This window comes from Sander lucioperca, chromosome 12 (genome assembly GCF_008315115.2).
Source record: "Sander lucioperca isolate FBNREF2018 chromosome 12, SLUC_FBN_1.2, whole genome shotgun sequence".
Lineage (NCBI taxonomy): Eukaryota > Metazoa > Chordata > Actinopteri > Perciformes > Percidae > Sander > Sander lucioperca.
Genome location: NC_050184.1, coordinates 38,803,710 through 38,824,681, shown reverse-complemented (window position 1 = coordinate 38,824,681; position 20,972 = coordinate 38,803,710). Strand labels below are relative to the sequence as shown.

The 20,972-nt window shown below is 40.7% G+C and overlaps 3 protein-coding genes and 1 non-coding gene across 5 annotated transcripts in view; 2 read left to right on the top strand and 2 right to left on the bottom strand.

Annotated features, from left to right (window-relative positions):
- Nucleotides 1-2,184, bottom strand: part of LOC116039614 (structural maintenance of chromosomes protein 5-like) — a 4,342-nt gene extending 2,158 nt beyond the window's left edge. The window contains exons 1-3 of the mRNA XM_031284534.2: nt 1,920-2,184; nt 536-677; nt 179-231 (exon numbers count right to left, since the gene is read on the bottom strand). Coding sequence (XP_031140394.2) covers nt 179-231; nt 536-677; nt 1,920-2,083 — 359 coding nt within the window. The 5' untranslated portion in view covers nt 2,084-2,184. The remainder of the gene's footprint in view (nt 1-178; nt 232-535; nt 678-1,919) is intronic.
- Nucleotides 2,185-4,679: 2,495 nt separating this feature from the next.
- Nucleotides 4,680-5,027, bottom strand: LOC116039642. The gene has a single exon (XR_004102472.2).
- Nucleotides 5,028-6,050: 1,023 nt separating this feature from the next.
- On the top strand, nt 6,051-10,951 carry zgc:195245 (uncharacterized protein LOC565483 homolog). Of its 2 annotated transcripts, XR_004899079.1 has the most exons (6): nt 6,051-6,305; nt 7,710-7,737; nt 8,212-8,362; nt 8,470-8,614; nt 10,285-10,465; nt 10,525-10,951. XR_004899079.1 is itself a non-coding variant. In XM_031284553.2 (5 exons), exons 1-5 carry the CDS (start codon nt 6,165-6,167, stop codon nt 10,384-10,386), a joined length of 567 nt encoding a protein of 188 aa, XP_031140413.1. In that variant the 5' UTR covers nt 6,051-6,164; the 3' UTR covers nt 10,387-10,949. The 2 variants fall into 2 exon arrangements, 1 of the variants encoding a protein (XP_031140413.1); XM_031284553.2 differs by having other exon boundaries at nt 10,285-10,949.
- Nucleotides 10,952-12,809: 1,858 nt separating this feature from the next.
- inavaa (innate immunity activator a) lies at nt 12,810-20,947 on the top strand. The gene is made up of 10 exons (XM_031284521.2): nt 12,810-12,917; nt 17,022-17,118; nt 17,361-17,494; nt 17,627-17,749; nt 17,834-18,068; nt 18,171-18,224; nt 18,411-18,636; nt 18,810-18,956; nt 19,050-19,746; nt 20,159-20,947. Exons 2-10 carry the CDS (start codon nt 17,055-17,057, stop codon nt 20,249-20,251), a joined length of 1,773 nt encoding a protein of 590 aa, XP_031140381.1. The 5' UTR covers nt 12,810-12,917; nt 17,022-17,054; the 3' UTR covers nt 20,252-20,947.
- Nucleotides 20,948-20,972: the final 25 nt, after the last annotated feature.

Here is a 20,972-nt window from a genome sequence, read left to right as displayed (position 1 = left end):
AGGTTGAACTGTCTGTATTTCTAAATATAATGTTACCAAGATTAATGTGTCATGGTTTCTAAATGGATCAGAAATGTCTGAATAAATGCAACACAAATGTATTTCACCTATCTAATAGCTTGCTAGTAAGTAAGTAAGTAACTGTGTGTGTGTCTGCAAACTTTTTCACATAACTTACAGTTCAATCTCAATAGATCCTTTACGGCACCCGCGTTTGACATAGAGCCCAACCTACAGAAAAAAATAAACAGTTCATCATCAGAATTATAATTTATTTGTCAGGGAAAATAACTGTGTAATAATTTGGCTGACTGACACTGGTTCAGGGATCTCAGACAAACCATTACATGCAGTGTAGGACAATGAAAGACATTCAAATAAAAATGCTTATCACCTTATTCATGCTATTGCTATCAGCTGTAATCTATTAATCATCTATCATGGATTTTTATTTACTCCCTGTTTTTTGTTTTTTGGAAATAAATCAAGGCCTGATCTAGTTCAGAACCAGTCGTTGTGTGACTCTGCAGTTTACCTTGTCGCCTCTGCCCAGGATAGTGGTCTTGCCAGCCAGACCCAGACAGATGGCACACACAATGCTAGACTTGCCAGTTCCATTGGCTCCAACAATCATGTTCAGATTAGGTCCAGGATGCACCACAGAGTAGTCATAGGTCCTGTTAGAGTACAAGATAGATATTTATATGCAGGGTTTTATAGCAGAGGTGGGCCACCTTGCCTGAAATCAAGGGAATCTCCACTAGCATCATAAAATATTACAGTATATAAAAAGTATATTATGCTTTGAACTATACTAACTAGAGTGCCATTTCATACAGTAAATACCATATTGATCTAGTGTTGCTATTGTTTAGGCTCATGTACTGACTGAATTGATCATGAGACAAGAAGGTGCATTGGGATCTGTGTGGTTTATAATTATAATAAAGGCTATGCTAATGAGAGGTCCAATAAAAACTGTCCTGTTACAATGAAGAGCTTGTTCAGTATATGATTTACTGAAAAAGATTAACTGAAAAGCATGGTAGACTATGCACCTACAACACCGACAATCCTTCAAACTTTAGGACCTGATCATCTGGTTGTACTAGTTAGAGCTTTTTTTACAGTCAACACCCACCGTGCTTATGACTTGAGTACTTAAGATGTATTTATTTAGTAGACTAAATATAGTCTACTAAATACTTAGTCAACAAAATATGTAGTCTAGTCTACCAACGTTATTATAAACGGGATCAAAATATTAGAAACACCTTTCAGTATAAAGCAGGTGAACAGCGTCACAAACGACAGCCTCCAAAATGACCATGAAGATGAAGTTAAAATATCTCTGAAACGATCTCAACAAAAGCTGAACATTGTCAAATTCATAAAGGGACCATTGTTGCGCGGCTGTTGCATCAGACTTCAGTAGTTTTAACAAGGTAACGTTATACCGGACTAACTGGCAGGTGAACGGATCTATTCTGAAGTGAACATTATAGAAATAGCGTTAGCCATTATGGAGACTTGACTTGGGCTTCTCCCGCAAGATCTTGAGACATGATATGGGCTCCTACTCAAGATCTGAATTTTAATTTGTCCCTTACAATCTTTAATTGGAACTTAACATATGTTAATTGGGAGTTGTTTTTGTGCCTTACAGTGTGAATACATTTTACATGACAGCCGTGGAACAACTGACACATCGCTGGTTTCTAGCTGGGGGTAACGTAACGTTCACGTTACACGACTTGCTGATGCTTTTACACATCAAATCATCCTGATACATTGCCAGGTAGCGCTAATTTGTTAGCATGTATGCTAGATTAGCCGTCTATCTATTAACAGGCTGGCGGCAGTTGAGTTTCGGTTTATAGTCGGTGTTGTTGATTGACAGCTGAGACGCAATAACTTACAGGAAGTTTTTCATGGTGAGGCGAAGTATGGATCCCTCAACAAAACGACCGCCTCCATCGGTTCCATCGGGCTGACTGCCTGTTAACATGTTCGCTACGCTATTAGAAGTTTGAGAGCCGCTGTTAACATGGCTGGTCCGCTTTCTTTTGCTGGACGAAGCCATGGTGGTAAGCAAAAGGAGAAGCCTGCCAAGGGAACTAGCACGCTCGTTCGTTCTTCGCCCTCCTCCCGCGCTTCGCCTCGTCTTTACTGAAAGCTGGTTGGACAAAAGAGGTCACGTGTGTACACAAAGATTGACGTAATCGCCGTTCATTATCGCGAGACATTATGTCCCTACTGCTAAATTAAGCCTTTAATACTATACAGTCTATGTTTAATACAGGGGTCTTCAACGTTTTTTAAACCAAGGACCCCTTAACTGAAAGAGAGACGGAGCAGGGACCCCCTACTACATATAATGTATACAATGAAGTTGCATATTAAACTGGGCCTAAAGTAACGTGTAGGGCGGCCTCAAGCCTTTATACATACCATTTTTGCATAGAATACTAAGCTTTTAAAAAAGCCTTATAATTGTTGGCATGATTTTATAAATTAAATTTAAAATTCTAAAATATACATGCGGCACAGTGAATCCTTAGGATTAACTGTATCTGTGGATGGCTATCTTAGTGACTACCTTACCTATAGTCCAGTAAGCCTATCATCAGTGGGGATTTATATTTTCTAATAATATGTTGGATTCACTTTTTAATTTTTAAAAATGTTTTTAAAAATTGACAATAATTTGGAGGCCCCCCTGCAGTGACTCTGAGGACTCCCTAGGGGTCCCGGACCCCCTGTTGAAGATCACTGCTTTAATACATTAATACATAAAACGTTTTTCAATCAACTCAGTCAACCCAGTTGGTACTTGTAAAACATTAACAAATAATATAATCACATGTGCCTTAAGAAAATGATATTGATGTGAACAGAAAATATTACAGATAGCTAGCTTCTGAGCTAACATATTGTATATGTACTATAAATTATATATATACATATATATATTATATCACTTTACCTTACATACTTTACTTACTGTATATACCAACTGTTTACGCCTCTGTGTATATGTATCACTTGTTCCCAATAAGTTAATTAATTTGCAAATACTGTCTACACAAATGTGTGCGGGTGGATATGACACATGCCTTTGGTGCAGGAGATCCGGGTTCGATTCCCACTGAGATACATCAACCAATGTGTCCCTGAGCAAGACACTTAACCCCTAGTTGCTCCAGAGGTGTGCGACCTTTGATATATAGCAATTGTAAGTCGCTTTGGATAACAGCGTCAGCTAAATGACATGTGTTTATATATTAATTTAGTAATTTTTTATTGTTTATATTTTAGCCATTTAATTCAACTGTACTATTGTCTTAGATTCTCATTTTGCTTATGTCATTTTCTTTTATAATACATACTTAATGAGCATTGTTGAAGTGAGCCTGAGATACAATTTTTTAATTGGCGACAACTGCTTCTTGTAATTGTTGTGCACATGACAATAACTTGTACACTTGTATGACAGAAGCATTCAGCAAATGTTGGTTAGCAGGTGAGAAATATTGTGTTGGTATTAGAATAAGTGAGCTTTCTTTTGGAATTACACACCACCATATATACTGTTAAACATTTATGATTTAGACCAGGAATTTGGATATTGAATATTCTTGTGAGTTCTGTGGAGTAACACTGACATCTTCTCCTTCATTATATATAGGCCTACAAAACAGTCTTGGTGGACTTTAAGAACTTTAGGAGAAGAAAGACTGAAGAGTGAATGAACCAGCCACAGCATAAAGATTTTATTTTCATTGTACAATTGGTTTTATTAATGAGGAAATTCCACATACAAAGAGAAATGGACTTACTTCAATAAATTTATTACATAACTATTTGAATAAAGAACCAAATGTAATGTTACAAAGGATTTGTTGAAAAGGTCTATCAGGCTACTCATTGTTGTAAATGGGGTGGACAAAATATTAGAAACAGGTCATGGTAGGATTTATTTCAGGGTGTTGTAATACTAAATGTCTTAGGTGTACCTGATAAAAACGGCAACTGAGTGCAGTTCCCTTTATCTGAAAAAAGAAAGAGGGAAGATGAATAAGGTAAAAAAAAAAATTTCTTGCATATTTCTTCATATTGTACTGCACTCACTACACACCTATGTTTTGAGTATGAAAGGTTTTGCGCAAACTTTTTTTTTTTTTCCGTATGTCACAGACTAGGCCTGCTTGGTTCTTTAGGGAATTATTGTAAATATATACAAAAAAGATCATGTACACGTCACTTCATTTAATATTTTATGTGGCATTTTATTTTGCAGGGTTGTGTTCCACCAAAAACAAGTTCCTTCCAGAGACTATTTTGCAGAGCCACCGCTGCGCCCGGAGCGCCGTCCAAGACGACTGTGATTGGTTTAAAGAAAGGCAAACAACCCAGAGCGGGCTTTCTCCCATCCTAGAATCTATCTGTTGTGCAATACGAGACTATGGGTTACCAGGCCATGGATGTATAACAACAGTTACTTTCCACCTCCGACTGCTTTTAAACGTTTGGACAATTAGACAAAAAAAAAAAGAGAAGCTGCTGCTGCCGACATCTTGTTTTTGAAACAATTAAACAAGAGCAGAACGCATGCAAAGGTCGCAGGCTTCAAAACAATCAATAACCGGCCAGGATTCCTCGCAGCTTCTGGGTTGTGGTTAGATCAGAATCGCCTCTATACTCATTGTCCATTGTGAAGCTCGAGAAGAACCCAAACTCACTCAGAACTAGTATATCTGATCAATTCATCATCTCTGACCACGGTATGAAGCGTGGAGGCCCTGAACATCTCGCCAGCTGCTCATCGCCACGGAGGCTCGCGGGCGCTTTTCCTATCATCTCTGATCGGAGCAGAGCCAAACTCAGACCAGATCAAATAAGATCATTGTGTAGGTTTTTTTTTTTTAACAGAAATACACACTCGCACGCACAAACACTCGACATTTACTCACCCAAACACTCTCACACACACGCCCCACTCACAAGCCATTCAAACCATAAGAAGCACGAGGAACTTCCGGGTCGGATTTAAAGCAAAAAGCCGCATGGGATCATGGGACATTGAAAGCAGGAAATAGTATGTCGACCTCATGTGGCCACCAATGGAAAAGACCTTTGACGGTTTTACTTGATATTTTTTGCATTAAATGGGGAAATTACAGTTTTACATATATATATTGTTATATTGTTATAAGCAATCAATAATACAATAACACAGAAGTAAAAACAGAATAAAATAAAAACAATTCAAGTAATGATGTAAGTAATATACAAGATGAAATGATGTGTAAATTAAGTAAAAATAAATAAATACCAAAACATGATTTTACAATTAAGTTATATTTGTAGGTATTGTTTAAACTTTTCTGGTGCCTTCCCAGTTCATGTTAAAGATGGATTGCACATAACGTTTATGATCAATTAAAAAGAAATTAATTGATTGTAAATGCAATATTTTTTCCAGCATCGTAGTCACAATTGCATTGTAAATGGCTGGAAAATATATACTGAGGTCTAATTAGCTTTGCATTGATACATATATTCAAACAATTACTGTACAGAAGGAAACAAATACATAAACCTTATGCCATATTATTTCAGGCTGTGGTGCTACAAACACACACTGAGTGCTGCTCAGAAACCATAGAGATAAATTGTCTCTTGAGAAGGCAATGTGACCTGTGAGAAATAGAGTTTTGAAAATGTTGATTATGCACAGATTAGATTAGATTATTTCCATCTCAATGTTAAGAATTACTAAATGAGTTAAAATATAGCAAACGCAATACCATAAACTGCAATTAGCCCAATTGTTATACTTGGAACGTGCACTGTATGTTTCCAAGCAATAACCAATGAATATAGAGTAAAAATGTTTACTGCCTCACACTATAAACAGGATATTGGTATGCCTGAATGCATTTGTTGTTGAAGTCAACTTGTAATAGTGCCGTGTTAGGTTGGTTTTAAGCTGCATTTGTGTCTGCTGCAATTACCTAATCTAGTGTCTTGTGCCCTGTGGGGGCTGTGAGGTAATCTTGAATGCCGTAATAAGATTTCAGTGTCTACTACGAATATTGACTACTGCTAGGTGGCACATTGAGTCTGAGGATGCCTCATTAACAGCAATATGTTGGACTTGGATGCAGCAAGGAAACGGACAACAGACAGACTATGTGAGGAGGTGTGATTCTTTTAACAATGGACTAAAACAAGAACACTGTTTGTGGACAGAAACAGTGGACCTCCACCATCCTGCCATGGAGGGGTCAACTGCAAGAAAAGTGAGTTTTCTTTCACCTTAACTCTAGTCTGGTGAGTGAGAGGTCAACGTCTGGTCTGGTGGCCATCTGTCAGAGGTTTAGATGACTTCTGTCAGGCTGTAAGTGAAGCCTCAGTACATTTACAGTCATGGTTTATTTTGAATTCTATATGGCCAATAGGCTTTACATCCGTCCTAATAATATGTAGATTATGGACACAAAAAATACACTATCCTTGGGACAATCAACAATTACCTTGCAGATTAGGATGATCAAGACTATAGAATTAGATGCCCTGCAACGTTACAGTCTATTCATTTATGAAACTGCTTTGTTCAGGTGAAAAGTACTGGCATCAAAGTTTTGCATCCATAAAGTAAGCTATCAAACACAAGATTTATCCTCATGAGCGTCTTGTTGCTTTTTATGTTCACTTAAATTCTATCTTATTTCAGACAGCTGATAAAGCCACATGTTGCATGTAACTATCTTTGTCCTGTGAAAACAAACCGTTCAACGTAGGGGGTTTCATGTTCCAGTGCGTGAAAAGAACATGTTCTAAAGGTATTATGATCTCAAAAAGTCAGCTCATGATAAAACTATTCAAAGTGTCTGTTCTAGATATGAAGAGGAGTTGTGAGATCAGGTGGAGTGATTTTGCTGGAATTCATCCCAGCCCTGCAGGCTTTGAATGGAACCAGCACGTCAGACGCCCATCAGGTTATCCGTCACCTCAACCTCTCTGCAGGAGCCCGAGGAGGGACAGGATCTGGAGGCTTATGTCTGTGACAGGAACAGTAAAAGGCACAATCCCAAATACAGTTCTGAGCTCAAGAATCCAGAAGCAGAGCTTAGGGATCTTATGGTCAGCTGTAGGGCAGTTTATGACAGAACCCTCTTGACTTTGTCTGAGAAAAGGCTTCTCAGACCAGTTACAACAGCATCTACCATCTGTTACTTGCGCAATATGATCCTTTCCTCCTGGTTATCTGGTTTCATGGGGTGTGTCAGAGGTAGCCTATCTGTCTGATTGTGTTATAGTAGAATGTCATGCCAATTTTGCATCCCGTGTTGTTATGTTATGAGAGTAATAAATGCAGATATTTACATTCTTTTTCTTTTTAATTACTTGTGGAACTTTGGTCACATTTTGCCAAGGACGATCACTTTCTGGCCATCGCTGACAGAGCTGTTACATCACCTTCGTGTTACAAACACAACTCACCTACTTAAGCAACACAGCGGGCATTGTCCCTTCCTTCTCTTACAGTATCTAATTATACCCTCTTTCCAGTCAGGTGAAGATCAAATTAAAGAAGATGTTTTGATACATCTATGTTGACATGTTTGGCTCAGCTAGTGGCTGCTAAATAACTTATTCGTCAAATTACTAACAGGGTGTCTTTTCTTTTTTTATTCCGACAGAAACCAGGATATGGACAACACAAAAAAGGTATCTTAATGCAAAAATGCTGAGCAGAAATGGAAATAATATTCTAAACTTAAAACAAAAGCAGTTGATGATACTGATGATTAGAATATTTGATTGATAGAAGGATCACTCAAATGTTACCAATTAAATATTTGATTTATTCATTTATTTGATAGATTGATGATGAATGATAGATTGATTCAATCTATCAATCAATGAAATATTTGAATAATAGATTAGGAATTGTTTGATGGATGTATTTTACTTAAGTACTTACCTGACATATTGTTCAATTGTTATTCAAATGTTTTTTCTCTCTTTAAATAATGTATTACTTTGTGACTGAAATCTCACCTCTACAACATACATGATGGCAGCAGTGTCAAACGTTATTCATTTATCAATTTAAAGATTTGATCAGAGTTAGAGTTTAGATCTGAGAAGTTAAAAGTTAAAGTCAACAGGTAGTGATATGAGTTGTTTTGTGTTCCTCAGAGAGTTCTGTTGGCCGCCAGAGGCTGTCCCGTCAGTCCACAGCAGACTGCAGCAGTGACGAGGTCCTTCAGCCCAGGAAACTGAACGGTTCCTCAGTAGAGACACCGAGCTACCAGAACCTGCACCGGGAACTGCTGCTCAGCCATAAACGGTATAACCAACACCAAAAACCCTCTCTGACTCTCTGATCTAATGTGTTCAACATTTGAAACAGAGCAGGGTGGATTTGTGTGTGTGTAACTGTGACTGACCATGCAGGGGCCTGCTGTTGGAGGAGAAACCGGAGCTGCAGCGAGTGTTGGAGCAGCGTAGACTGGAGCTGCACAAGGAGGAGGAGATGGCACGACAGCAGCCCTCAGATCTGGAGACGGAGCTCCGCAAGAGGCAGCAGAAGCTGCAAGAGGTCAGAAAAAGATCATAACAAACCGCTGAGAGACATTAATTAATGAAGGAATCATATAAATTCACTTTGGCCCAAACACACAGGGGTTCTTGTTTGTGTTACCGCTTTGAGCATTAAGGGATTCTGGGCCAATACCAGTAGTGGAAGGTCTATTTACTCAAGTACTGAACAAAAGTACAATTTTGAGATACCTTTACTTACTGTTTAATTTTCTGCGACACTACCCTTCTACTTCATTACATTTTGCTCTGGAAGAGGCTCTTTAGAACATCTCGTCAGCAGTTGCCTGAAGGCTCTGGCTGATGGTCGCTATCGTTGGCGCCACGACCAGGTGCTTAAGGCAATTGCTGAGAGCTTAGCCTCAGCCATCAACACCAGCAAACACCATCATGCTCCAAAGAAGGCAGTCCCCTTCATCAAAGCTGGAGAGAAACCCCGGGTACGCTCACAATTAACAATTAACAACAGGCCTCCTCCACAAAGCCTCTGACTGGCTGCTGCAGGTCGACCTGGAAAAACAGCTGAGGTTCCCTCAGAATATTGCAACAACAAGACTCCGTCCAGACATGATAGTTACCTCCGAGGCTTCAAAACATCTGATTATGCTGGAACTTACGGTGCCCTGGGAAGAGCGTATTGAGGAAGCCAATGAGAGGAAATGCGCTAAGTACCAGGAACTGGTGGAGGAGTGCAGGGAGAGAGGCTGGAAAACCTTCTATGAGCCTATAGAAGTCGGCTGTAGAGGCTTTGCAGGACGTTCACTTTGCAAAGTCCTCAGCCGTTTGGGCGTGACAGAGGCGGCCAAGAAGAGGGCCATTCAATCCGCAAGCGAAGCCGCAGAGAAGGCCACAAGGTGGCTTTGGATTAAGAGGGCTGATCCGTGGACTGCTACTGGGACGCAAGTCGGGGCTTGATCAACCCCGGCTGGGTCGCCTGGGCAAGGATGTATGATGTTACGAGACCCGAAACACCCAATGATCCCAGGATACATCACTGAGGATGCGTCTCAGTGCATCCATGAGATGTTTCTTGTATAGAGGGAATATTGTGCTTAATACTCCACTGTGTTTATCTGACAGCTTTAAGTACTGGTTCATTTTCAAATTCAGATCTTACATTTAAAAAACATATGATAAACTTGAAAATAAAATGCAAAAGATTAAACCAGTGGCTTCCAAACCTTTTGGCTTGTGGCCCCTTTTTAAAAACCTGTAGTTTGGCCCCATGTCACGTTTCAGATGTCTATATAAGTTGTTAGCAGTTTAACCAAAGAGACTTTTCTCCTCTAAACTTTTCAGATTGTTCTTATACCAGTTCAACACCCAAAAAGGTCAAATTATCTGATATTACATAAAAAAAAAAAAAAATTAAGATTAGAGAAAAGTGCAAAAAAATTAAAGAAATGTGTGTAGCAGAACTTAGTTTTTTCTTCTTTCTTACCCCTTTAATAATGCAAGACCCCTCAGATATATCTTGTGACCCCGTTTACTAACTACAACAACTAACTGTAAGAAGTAAATAACGTCTTTAAACCTGACCATGTTTATGCCCAAGTACAAACCTTGGTGAAGGAAATTTTGTTATATGGTAAATTGCGATGGTCTGATGATGGATGAGGTGGATGACATTGACTGGCTGAGAGCTGATGCACTTGTCTATTGTCTTTCCAGTATGAGCAGGAGGAGATCAGGCGGCTGGAGAACCAGCAGAAGATCCCAGAGTTTGTCCGTGTGAAGGACAACCTGAGACGGACACAGATGTCTGAGCAGTGAGGCCCCGAGGCTCCCTTCAGCCCCTGCAGCATCTCACCATAGTGGCCCTATCTTCATGTTCCCTGTCTGCTGAGTTACATATGGGGTGAAAAAAAAACATCACAGAGGCACCAGCTCACTACACATCTCTTAATGAATTTTAAATTACATTTTGGAATATCAAAATTTGTAAGGAATCATGCATACCAGGAAACACACATTTAGAAATGTCTTTTTAAATCTTTATAACAGTTCTGTTTGTGATGAGGGAGTGAAAGTACTCATTTTTTATTCATAATTATGGGGATCAACATTTGTTGAAGGAAAGAAGATGGATATTTTTTATGTTTTTTATGGTCATTACTATTTATTTGTTCAATTTCTCTGCCACACCAGTCTAATTCTTTACTTTCAATAAGACCACTACTATGTTAAAAAGGGATTATTAACAGAGACGTCTCAACAGAACTGGTTTGTATTAATAGAAATCCCCCACAAATGCATGTTTGTGTATCTGTTTCTGTCATGACTTTTGATTTTTAGTATGTCCATGTGCTGTGGAAATAAAGGCTTTATGGTTTGCAGAGATATGTTGTTTTATTGGACACAATTTAAAGCACTGGGGATTGATTTGCATGCAGCTCTTCTCCCTGAGGGCACTCGCACTTCTTTCACTTGGATATGGGACTTTGTTTAATTAGCTGATCTTTTCATTCCATCACGGGACGAGAGGAGAAAGCACAGGCCATCTGGATGAGGCTTTTTAGGATATATACGCTTGGAATACCCAAGGGCCTGGTTAAGGCATTGGAGACATGTGTGATAGTCAGGGAAGCCACAGACTAAAGGCAAATAAAGACACACCAAATTGTTGGAAATGTATAAAGAGGATGGCCAATTACTTCATGTCCAATCGTCCTGGACCTGGATGTTTTTTATTTTGTTAAAAAATGAAAAATGAAACATTGTTAATCGAAGAAAGACTTAAATTTAGATTATTTTAGTAACACATCTCATACAACCTAAAGTGCTATACATAATCAGGGGTGAAGGAAGTATTCGCACATAATCTGCAAAATGTATGCTACTTAAAGTATCAAAAGTCCAAAATACTCAATAATTAAGATTGTTAACAAAGCCAAATCATCAACTCTCAACCTATGGAAAAGCACATTAGCACAAATATCAAACCTAATGACCTCAGCGCCACAAGAACTAGAGGAGAGTGATTAGCAAGGTGTGATTTCTGTTTTGTTTGTTTTGTTTTCCTCGAGACTGCAGAGGGTTGGGGGGGGGGGTTGTTCTTGTTCAATTTGTGTTTCTCTGTTCTGTGCACCATCTGATATTACCTGGCACATATTGTGGAATTTGTTCTGTATGTCTGAATGAGAAATGGTGCTAATAAAAATGGATCTAAAAAAAAAAATAATTAAGATTGTTAGGCTATATATTATTATTATTATTATTATTATTATAATATACAGTATACCCTATATTATATTATTGGATTATTGATACTGATACATTAACATCTAAGCAACATTTTAATGTTGAGGCTGATCGAGGCGGAGCTAATTCTAACTACTTTATGTCGCTGACTGTGTAACAGCAGATAATATTGTCTATGCTCATAACAGATAGCCTATTTGAAATCTTAATCTGCAAAGTAACTAGTAACAGTGGCTGTTTAAAGTAACATCAAATAGAAAAACTCACAAAAGTATATCCAAATTGAAATTTACTATATAGGCTACTATTTGAGCTAATAGGCCTACTAGTTAGGCTACTTTTCGCCCCTGCTGATGCAATAAAGAATAAAGTAATGATTAAAAACAATCCTCCCGCAGCATAAAATATTATCCTTGACACAAGCAGCTAGGTCAATAGGATATAGCTTAGTAGAAATAAAGTAAACGAGTCAGCAATCAAAATTAACCTACACCAGTCTCCAGAGTAGGCCTATTATGAAGTTTTAAGGTATTCTTGTATGGATGGGTGGTTCATCTTGGCCCAAACACCACACTTTGCTCTTCTTTTTTTCATCATCGTGGCGGAAGATAGAGGTGAGTATGGTCTTGTTCATCACCACCACTCAGCAGCTGTCCTGGGTTTTACCAAAACACCTCTCCCTCCGGCCTTTCTTCTTTCTTTTTTTATTAAAAGCCCCCTCAATGAGTCGCGTGCTGTGTCAATACGCAGAGCGTGTCTGGAGAGTCAGCAGCGTCGGACCAAACCATTAAAAAAAGAAATCCGGGTAGGTCACCGACACCACTAAATGTACTTTTTCCTGTTAAAAACTTACTTAAGTGAAAACATATCATTTTAATAAAGTATAAAGAGAAACTATTATGTTTTAAAGTAAATATAAGAATACATTTGTTAGTAAAGAAATACTTTAGCAAAAATCAATTAAGCTCTTCCCCCTTCACCGAGACAGTGAAGTTGACTGAAACAGATGTCCCAAGCTTACTCTCATATCGAACCAGAGAAAGTCTGGACACCTCCTGCTGCCAGAGAGGATGCTGTAGAGGAGCAGATACATATTATATAAGGTGAGTACACAAGACTTTACGTAGGTTAACAACATTCGAAATATAAAGGGAAAACAGCGGACAGGGAAGGAGCTGCAACATTAGTACAACCATGTATTAAGCTAGGAAGTCTGTGAGGCGAGTGATGATGTTATAAGTCGGAAAACTTTACAGAGCAATTAGCTTAACAGAATTTGCTATTTGGGCTGTATATAAATCTTAAAACGTGTCATTAAGATAAGTGCTTACTCTTCTTCAGTGTTGTAAAGTAAGTACATTTACTCAAGTTCTGTACTTAAATTATGAAGTAGGCTACTTGTAATTTACTTGAGTATTTCATTTTCCTGCTACACTTTAATTCAGAGGGAAAAATTGTATTTTTTACTTTACTACATTAATTTGACAGCTAGCCTACCTATAGTAACCAGTCACTTAACAGATTAAAACTTTAGGCTACACGCAAAACATACAGAAAAAATGATGCATTTACTTTTGACACTGTAAGTAGGCCTACATTTTGTCGATAATACTAATGTACTTTTATTTAAGTGAACATGCAGGATTTGAAATGGAACATTTTCATAGTGTGGTGTTACCATTTTTATTTAGTAAAGTAATGGGAGGATCTGAAAAGGATCTGCGCACTTCTGCTTCTTCTACTACTACTCTTCTTCAAGTTAAAACACCTCAATGTTAAAATTATCAGACTAAGCAAGTTTTAATTTAATACAAAACAGCTACTATCTGGAAGACTGATTTGAGTCTCTGCAGTTTAATCACTTGCTCTGTTTTGTACCATGAATATAAACAGGTTGCTTTTACTGATACAAACAACTCTGTAGGATTTATATTGGTCAACAGGCTGCTTGGTGGCAGTTGTTTGTGCCCAAGGCAGCAGAATAAACACCATCTCCATCAGTCCACATGTTGACAGACATGCAGTGCTACTGTGGTGATAAAGACAACACCTCTGTGTTGTTATGTCTCTGGAATCCCCCAGTTCTTTTGTAAGCGATGGGTACTTGTGGATGAAAACTACTTTGTACAACCACATCCTACCAAGAGCCCGAGATGACCATCAGTGTCCATACAGAGGTCTCAGAAATGATGACTCAGAGGGACAAGATGTCATGATCTCCAGTCAGCCCTTCAGCCTCTGGAGAACAATGGAGCATCTCTACTTGCCCTCTGTATTTACGCTGTCGTTGGGCTGTGACAGAGCTGGTGTGTCTGGCCAGCATATGGCCTCCAGTGAGTGCAGACCGATATGGTGCTTATTCATTGTCTCTGCTGGAAAAACTAAGACCCCTGCACCACTTAACAATATTTCTCTGACAAAGGAAAGAGGCTGACAGTGTTTGAGACTTTGATACAGAATACACATAACACTGGCTTTTATGTAATCACAGCCTACTGACTGTATTTTGCTGCAGTCTGTGGAGTTTCCACTCAGCGCTGCTTCTTAAGACAAAGATCTGACTCCAGTGCCGCACTTTGTAACACAACACTTCATTTTTTTTTTCCTGCCGCTCCCCCACATTGATTCACTTTTCTTCCAGCAGCCCATATTGTGTGCTCGATGGTGTTTTAAGCCCCCAACGTCTCCTTCCAGGCAGCGCTGCAGCCGTTGACCTCAAGGCACCTAACCCTAACCTTAACCTTAACCATAACACTAACCATAACCATTGCCTAATCGACTTCAGGGCAGCGCTGCGAGCATTGACTTCAAGGCACCTAACCCTAACCTTAACCCTAACCCTATCATTGCCTAATCCTAGTGTCTTCCAGGCAGCGCTGCCTGGAAGGAGACGTTGGGGGCTTAAAACACCAATAAACATATTGTGTGTGCAGAGTGGATCCATTTTGCTGAATGGATTTTGGCTTTTCATCAGACTCTGAAATAAGGCATGCTGTAAAGTCGTTTGGTTTCTTCCATAGTATCAGCATTCAGTGGAGAGTCTTAATTACAGGGTTCGAACAGGCCTCGGTCTGGTTTCAGGCATCCCTTACTGTTTCCTCGGCGAGGCTGGTCCCCGTTGGTAATTCTAGGGCCGACCACAGTGGTTATGAGTGCGGCGGTGGTGGCAGCATTCCAGGAGATCGCAGCTCCAAAGGCTCATGGGAAAGGGTGGGGGAAGTCTGGGAGACAGGGAATCCACTTCATGATCTCTTGCCATAAACAGCCACTTCCGTAGACGTTACACTGTCATGGTCTGCTGAGCAGCGAGGATGGGTGGGATGGTCCCATTCCTGACACGTTCCTAGATAGTCGTCATTAGAGTTGATCGTATGCGCCAAAATTAAGATGTTATGACTACATCAATCAAGCCGGGTGGAGACTGTGCTATCAGCAGCTATCCCTCCAGGAAATGGACTGCTATTCCTGTTACACTTAATCAAGATTAAGTATTGTTTTTTTTGGCTCTTCGTAACAGTATGATTTCAACACTCCCAGGACTCAAGGTTTTTATGAAAGCTACAACAAATGGCATCAACGTCTTGGCAATAAGCGGCAACTTCTAGTGAGATCTGCTGTTTTATCCGTACTCACCCACCCAGCCACCCACTTACTCAGCCGAGACCTCCGACCACAGACTCTTGTGAACGTCTTTAGAGAGTTATGGGGTGTAAGTGGGTAAATCCCACATTACCCTGCCTGTCTCTGATTACCAGGCTGGATTCCTGTTGACTGCAGCATGGAGCCATGTGTCTGAGAGTACAGCAGGCCTCGACCTTGCACAGTAAAAACTCAGCACTGTTCCTTTCCCCATCTCTCACTGCAGCCTTGTCTCAATATTGGCCCAACAACACGGCTCAGGCATAAAGCAGAGTTGTCAGCAGATATTGAGCCCACAGCAGATTATTGAGGCTGGTTGGTGGATACAGGGCCTTTGTTGCAGTGTTGTCTTACTGACTCAAGCTGCCTGTGCCTCATTGTACTATACAGCTACTCATAGCTGCGTCAGTTCACATGAGTTGCGGTAGTGAATGGGTCAGGCCTATCGGATACACAATAATATCCTGTCTACGTCTGTGTCCTACTGGTCCCTACAGGAAAAGGCCTGATACCAATCTCCAAACATAGAAGATGAGACAAGAGTTGAGGATTATACACAGCCGCCTTAGGAACACATTCATTCATGTGGTGGTGGTTTGCATGTTACCTTAACTCCCCTTTATTCACCCTGATTAACAACACATTATTTACTTCTCATATGAGCTTTGTTTGCATGATATTAATGCAGTGACGGCTGAAGTTCATGAACTATGATTTTATGAATGGCATTGAAGCGAGGCTAATAATATGCAATTTCACCAAAACCGCCACACACACCCCCCTTGCCGGGTTTTAAAAGCCGCGACTTATCCCTAGATGTTATCTCCAATTTGTTGTTGTCATTGTTTTCCTCTTCTTGCTGGCGTTCCTCTCCATATCTCGTTTTTTTGTTTTGTGTTAGTCAGGTGTTTGGTAGACAGCAACAATGGAACGGAGCGGGCCATAAACATTAATTGTGCTCGCCTGTTTGTGAAAGTGTGAAATGGTGAAATGGGCAGTGTTGCACAGGAGTCAGCAGGGACCTTGATCTGATGCTGCGTGGACAAGCCCAGCATTGAGACATTCTTCCACTTCAAAGCCCCCAGAGGGTTTTCTGGACACTGGTTGAATAGGAGCTGAGGGAGGGGTGTGTGGGGGGAACAGGTGCAGTCCATGAGTGGGGTAATTCCTGCTGCCATCTGCTTTCTTTTTCGGGGTCTGGGCTCTTTAAACGCCCTCTGACACGCCTCACGGCAACACGCTCCCCTAGCCAGCCGCACTGTGCCCCGTCACCATGGCACCATGATTCAGATTAACCCCCGCACATGTGCCGAGTCAACCGTGGGGGTCTGCCTCTTTTGTGAGGAAGCATGGGAGGAAGAAAGAGGTGGTGGAGGAGGAGGGAGATGGAGAGCTGCATGGATAAGTGTGTGAAAGGACACTCGCCAGTCATTCACTTTTGTTAAGTAAAGCAGCAGCAGGGAGCATGAATGAAGCCATGCGGTAGGAAAACAACAGGATAATCTGTATTCTTATAAATGACCAATCTCATTTTTACTAATCTCAGTAATATCTGCTCATTTCAACAGGTACTTCTAAAAACTTAAGAGCAGAAAGTCGAGATGACGGCCATTGAGAGCAAAGAGGAGATCAGTGACACTGACAGTGGGATTATTGTGCACTCTGGTATGAACATCACCACAAAATACAGCATCTCATTTCCATGTGTCATGTATAGCTTGAGGCTGAAAACAGCAAGCTAAAGAAAATGTTGCATGTCACATTGTTGTATTTATTTATATATTAAACAACTAATTCCTAGCTCACTTTTACGATTCATAAACATTTAAGAGGAAATTGTGAATAAATCAAATGGTCACATACAGATCCTGATGAGGAAAGCCTGATCTTCTGTGTGTTCACTGCAGGTCCAGACAGCCCTACGTCCCCGGTGAAGGAGCTGACCACCCACACCAGAGCCCTGAAGCTGAAGCACCAGTCTCTGGAGGAGCGTCTAGAGCTCTGCCTGCTGGAGCTCAGGAAGCTCTGCATCCGGGAGGCAGTAAGTCATTTCTAGATGACAACATATTACCAGTATATTTTAGCTCTAAATGAGTGGTTATAATTGCATTTGGTGTATAAAGGTCACACCTTTCCCCTTTTTGTAATCAACACTTTTATTGTGAAATCACAGGAGCTGACTGGGAAACTGCCCTCAGACTATCCTGTGATGCCCGATGAGAAGCTACCCCGGGTCAGAAGGAGGATTGGAGCTTCCTTCAAGCTTGACGAAGGTCTGATCCATCTGGATAAACAGGTACGGGAATCCATCCAAGTTAACTGTTTTTGGGGGAAAGAAAGAGATTACAAAACTAAATGTCAGAATTTCTGTTTATCGCAGGATTCAGAGCTGCAAGTGCTGGAAACTGACTTGGCTCTTCAGCGGCAGATTTATGAGGCGGCCCGCAAACTCTCCCTGGAGGAGAACCTAAGTAAACCACAGAAGAAGAGCAGGCTGCAGCAGTGCAAGAGGGTAGAGAAGAAGGTGAAGGATCTGCAGGAGGCCGTGTTCCAGCACAGGATCAAGAGCGAGTGCAACTCACCGTGCATCAGCATCTCAAACAACCAAAACAGAGGTGAGTTGCACTGCTGCCCTCTTCAGGCCAAATTGTGCACAGCACTCATTAACACATTCTTTGGGTTTGATGACACTTTTATAATGTTCTTTCTGAATGCAGATCTGTGCATGTCTGATGACAGTTCCCTGTCTGATGTGGTGGCCCTGGATGATGGTGAGTGGGGAGTACATTTATACATATATGCTTTGAAGATTATCATCACTCTCTGACTGACATGCTTAGATTTAGACATACAGTAAAATAAATATGAATTAGAAGGATGCATGTAATAGATAATGTAGATCGGAGATATTTTGGAGCAGCATGATACCGACTGATGTTCTCTGTGATCCTCCACAGATGTGGACCCACCCGGCCCTCTCTCTCCTCCAGTGTTGGGCACTTCCTGTTCAGACCCCCTCCAGCTGTCAGCCACAACTCTTCAGTCATCCCAGCAGTCATCAAGCCAGCTCAGTGTGGAGCATGAGCGCTCTCCCATCCAGAACTCTCCGTGGAAAGAGTCCAGTCTGGATCAGCCTTACCAGAAGACCACAAACCCCCAGTCTGCTAGCAGCAGCAGGTCCAGGTAGGAGTCTGAAGTGTAATAACCACCCATCAAATACACAACTGCACTGGGTAGAGACAGAGTGTATGTCAACATGACTATAAGAGAGAACAGAAAATCAAAAAAAGTAAAACAAGTAGCTAAGTGTCAGTATTCATATCTCAAATCATCCTTTCTGTTTTCGTTGTGTGCAGTAGTCCAGCAGGAACCCAGGTGTCTGCAGAGAGCATAATTCCTCTGTCTCAGTTTATAAAGAACGCGGCTCTGCGTCAGAACCACTCCACCAGCGCCCCCTCCACCCCAGAGCTGCATGTACGCCGACAGTACTCCCAGTCCTTCAGGTACACAGAGAAGTCAGATACATAAGTACACTAATGCACAGAGAGCATCACAATGTGTGTACTATAATTTTACAATTTCACATGTCTCCTCAGACTTCCCAAAAGTAAGCCACCTGCTGACAAGGAGCGCCTCAGCTCAGAGAACAATCAAGGGCGAGCCAGGCTGCCGCAGCGACGCTGCATGGCTGACTTCATGGTGCATTCTCCAGAGTACTCTCCCTTGCGCCCTTACCAGTCCAGCTCGGAGGACAGCAGCTCGGAGCACTCGTCCTCTTCCTACGTTAGCTCTCCTGGCAGGGACGGACCCACTGAGATCCCAAAGCTCTGTCCGCCCCCTTACGGATTCCACTTGGGGGCACAAAAGAAAGGGCTCTCCAACTTCACCAGCTCACACAAGAACATCAACCAGTCCCAGCCCAGTCCGGGCTACGTCAGGCCAATGGCAGAAGATTGCCCCCTCTCCCCTCAAGACCTGGACATGGGAAAGTGCTTCCTTTCCTCCCCTCCTGCGGCACACAGCCCTCGGCAAAGACAGTGGCAGGAGGGAGCATTGTCCCCGAGGGGAATCCTAAAGCCCCCTCCGCCTTACACCAGGCTGGTGCGAACGCCCTCACTGAAGGAGTATCCGAACCACGCCATCAGGCTGATGCCCAGGGACATCGTGTCAGAGGAGTTGAAGTCCTGGCATCAGAGGAATCAGATGCAGAAGTTTCGGCCAGGCTGCGTGGATCAGCAGAGCTTCCTGAGTGTCAAGAGCCCCACTTCACCTCATCTGCCTCCATTTAAACAGGTTGGTGCTGATTATGATACAACACTAAAATAGGCTACTTTTAATATACTGTATATATTAGTGCTGCAGCCAGTCTGTTCATTATTTCCTCCATAAATTGATTAATTGTTTGGTCTATAAAACATCAAATATCAATGAAAATGTCCATCACAATTTCCTGGGGTCAAAGGTGACGTCTTCAAATTTGTCCGACCAACAGTCCAAAACCCAAATATATTTAGTTCACAATAATGTTAAAATAATGGAAAAGCAACAAATCCTCGTATTTGAGAAGCTGGAACCATCAAATTTTTTCGTCATTTTTGCTTGAAAAATGACTCAATCGATTATTAAAATAGTTGCTGATTAATGTTCTTTTGATCAACTAATCATATATACAATTTATTTATGTATGTTTATGTTTTTTTCACAGGGTTTGGGTAATGTGATTCTCCAGAGAGCTGCAGACGGGACTCCAGTCCAGTGGTTCGTTGCAGAGGACGCTGAGATCGTGAGCCAAGTGTAACTGAACCCTCTACTACTCTGTAGTATCTTCAGTAGGATGGGTGTTATTCCTCTCTTCCTTATCTCTGTATTTATTAAGGCTTTTGACTCTCTGTGAGATTGTATGTTGACATGAGAAGATTAGCACATTTCTCTCTCTTCTTTTAATTTAAAACGTAATGTAAGGTGGTATGCCACTTTTATTTATTTTAAATTGTTTTCCAATAGATGTTTCTAAAATTTCTGAGGTGAATTTAGGTTCATACAAAACAGATTTAGAACACATTTGCTGTAGTTTCAAGAACTTCTTCTGTGTCTGGTACACATTTTGCACATGAAATTCATCTACAGTAGTTTTCAAATAAGTTTCTCCATTCCTAATATAATTTTTAATGTTATACTATTTTTATCTGCTAATGAGAATTTCATCTTTGCAACATGAAGACTTATAACTAAAATGTTGATACACCTTTGAAAATGCATTGCTCTTCTTTATATATATATATATATATATATATAGGTCAAATTTAACATCTAGCCATGACGTGAAGTGAGCTGAATCTTAACGTTAGCTACTAACTCTTAATAATTAATCACTGATGCCTTAAATGGTGGTTTGATGAATGTTTTCATTGCAGTATGGAGTTTTCTTACTAACCAAGTGATTGTATCAGTTTTGATATGTTTTTGTATATTTATAATAAAAAATTACAGCTGTAAGTGAAGTTTGTGGCTTTGTTATC

Coding starts and splice junctions, on each gene's coding strand:
- zgc:195245 (XM_031284553.2), top strand. CDS start 6,165: ATGCAGCAAGGAAACGGACAACAGACAGACTATGTGAGGAGGTGTGAT. Junction 6,306..7,709: donor AGGGGTCAACTGCAAGAAAA/GTGAGTTTTCTT, acceptor TTATTCCGACAG/AAACCAGGATATGGACAACA. Junction 8,363..8,469: donor CTGCTGCTCAGCCATAAACG/GTATAACCAACA, acceptor CTGACCATGCAG/GGGCCTGCTGTTGGAGGAGA.
- inavaa (XM_031284521.2), top strand. CDS start 17,055: ATGACGGCCATTGAGAGCAAAGAGGAGATCAGTGACACTGACAGTGGG. Junction 18,225..18,410: donor TGTGGTGGCCCTGGATGATG/GTGAGTGGGGAG, acceptor GATCCTCCACAG/ATGTGGACCCACCCGGCCCT. Junction 18,637..18,809: donor GCTAGCAGCAGCAGGTCCAG/GTAGGAGTCTGA, acceptor CGTTGTGTGCAG/TAGTCCAGCAGGAACCCAGG.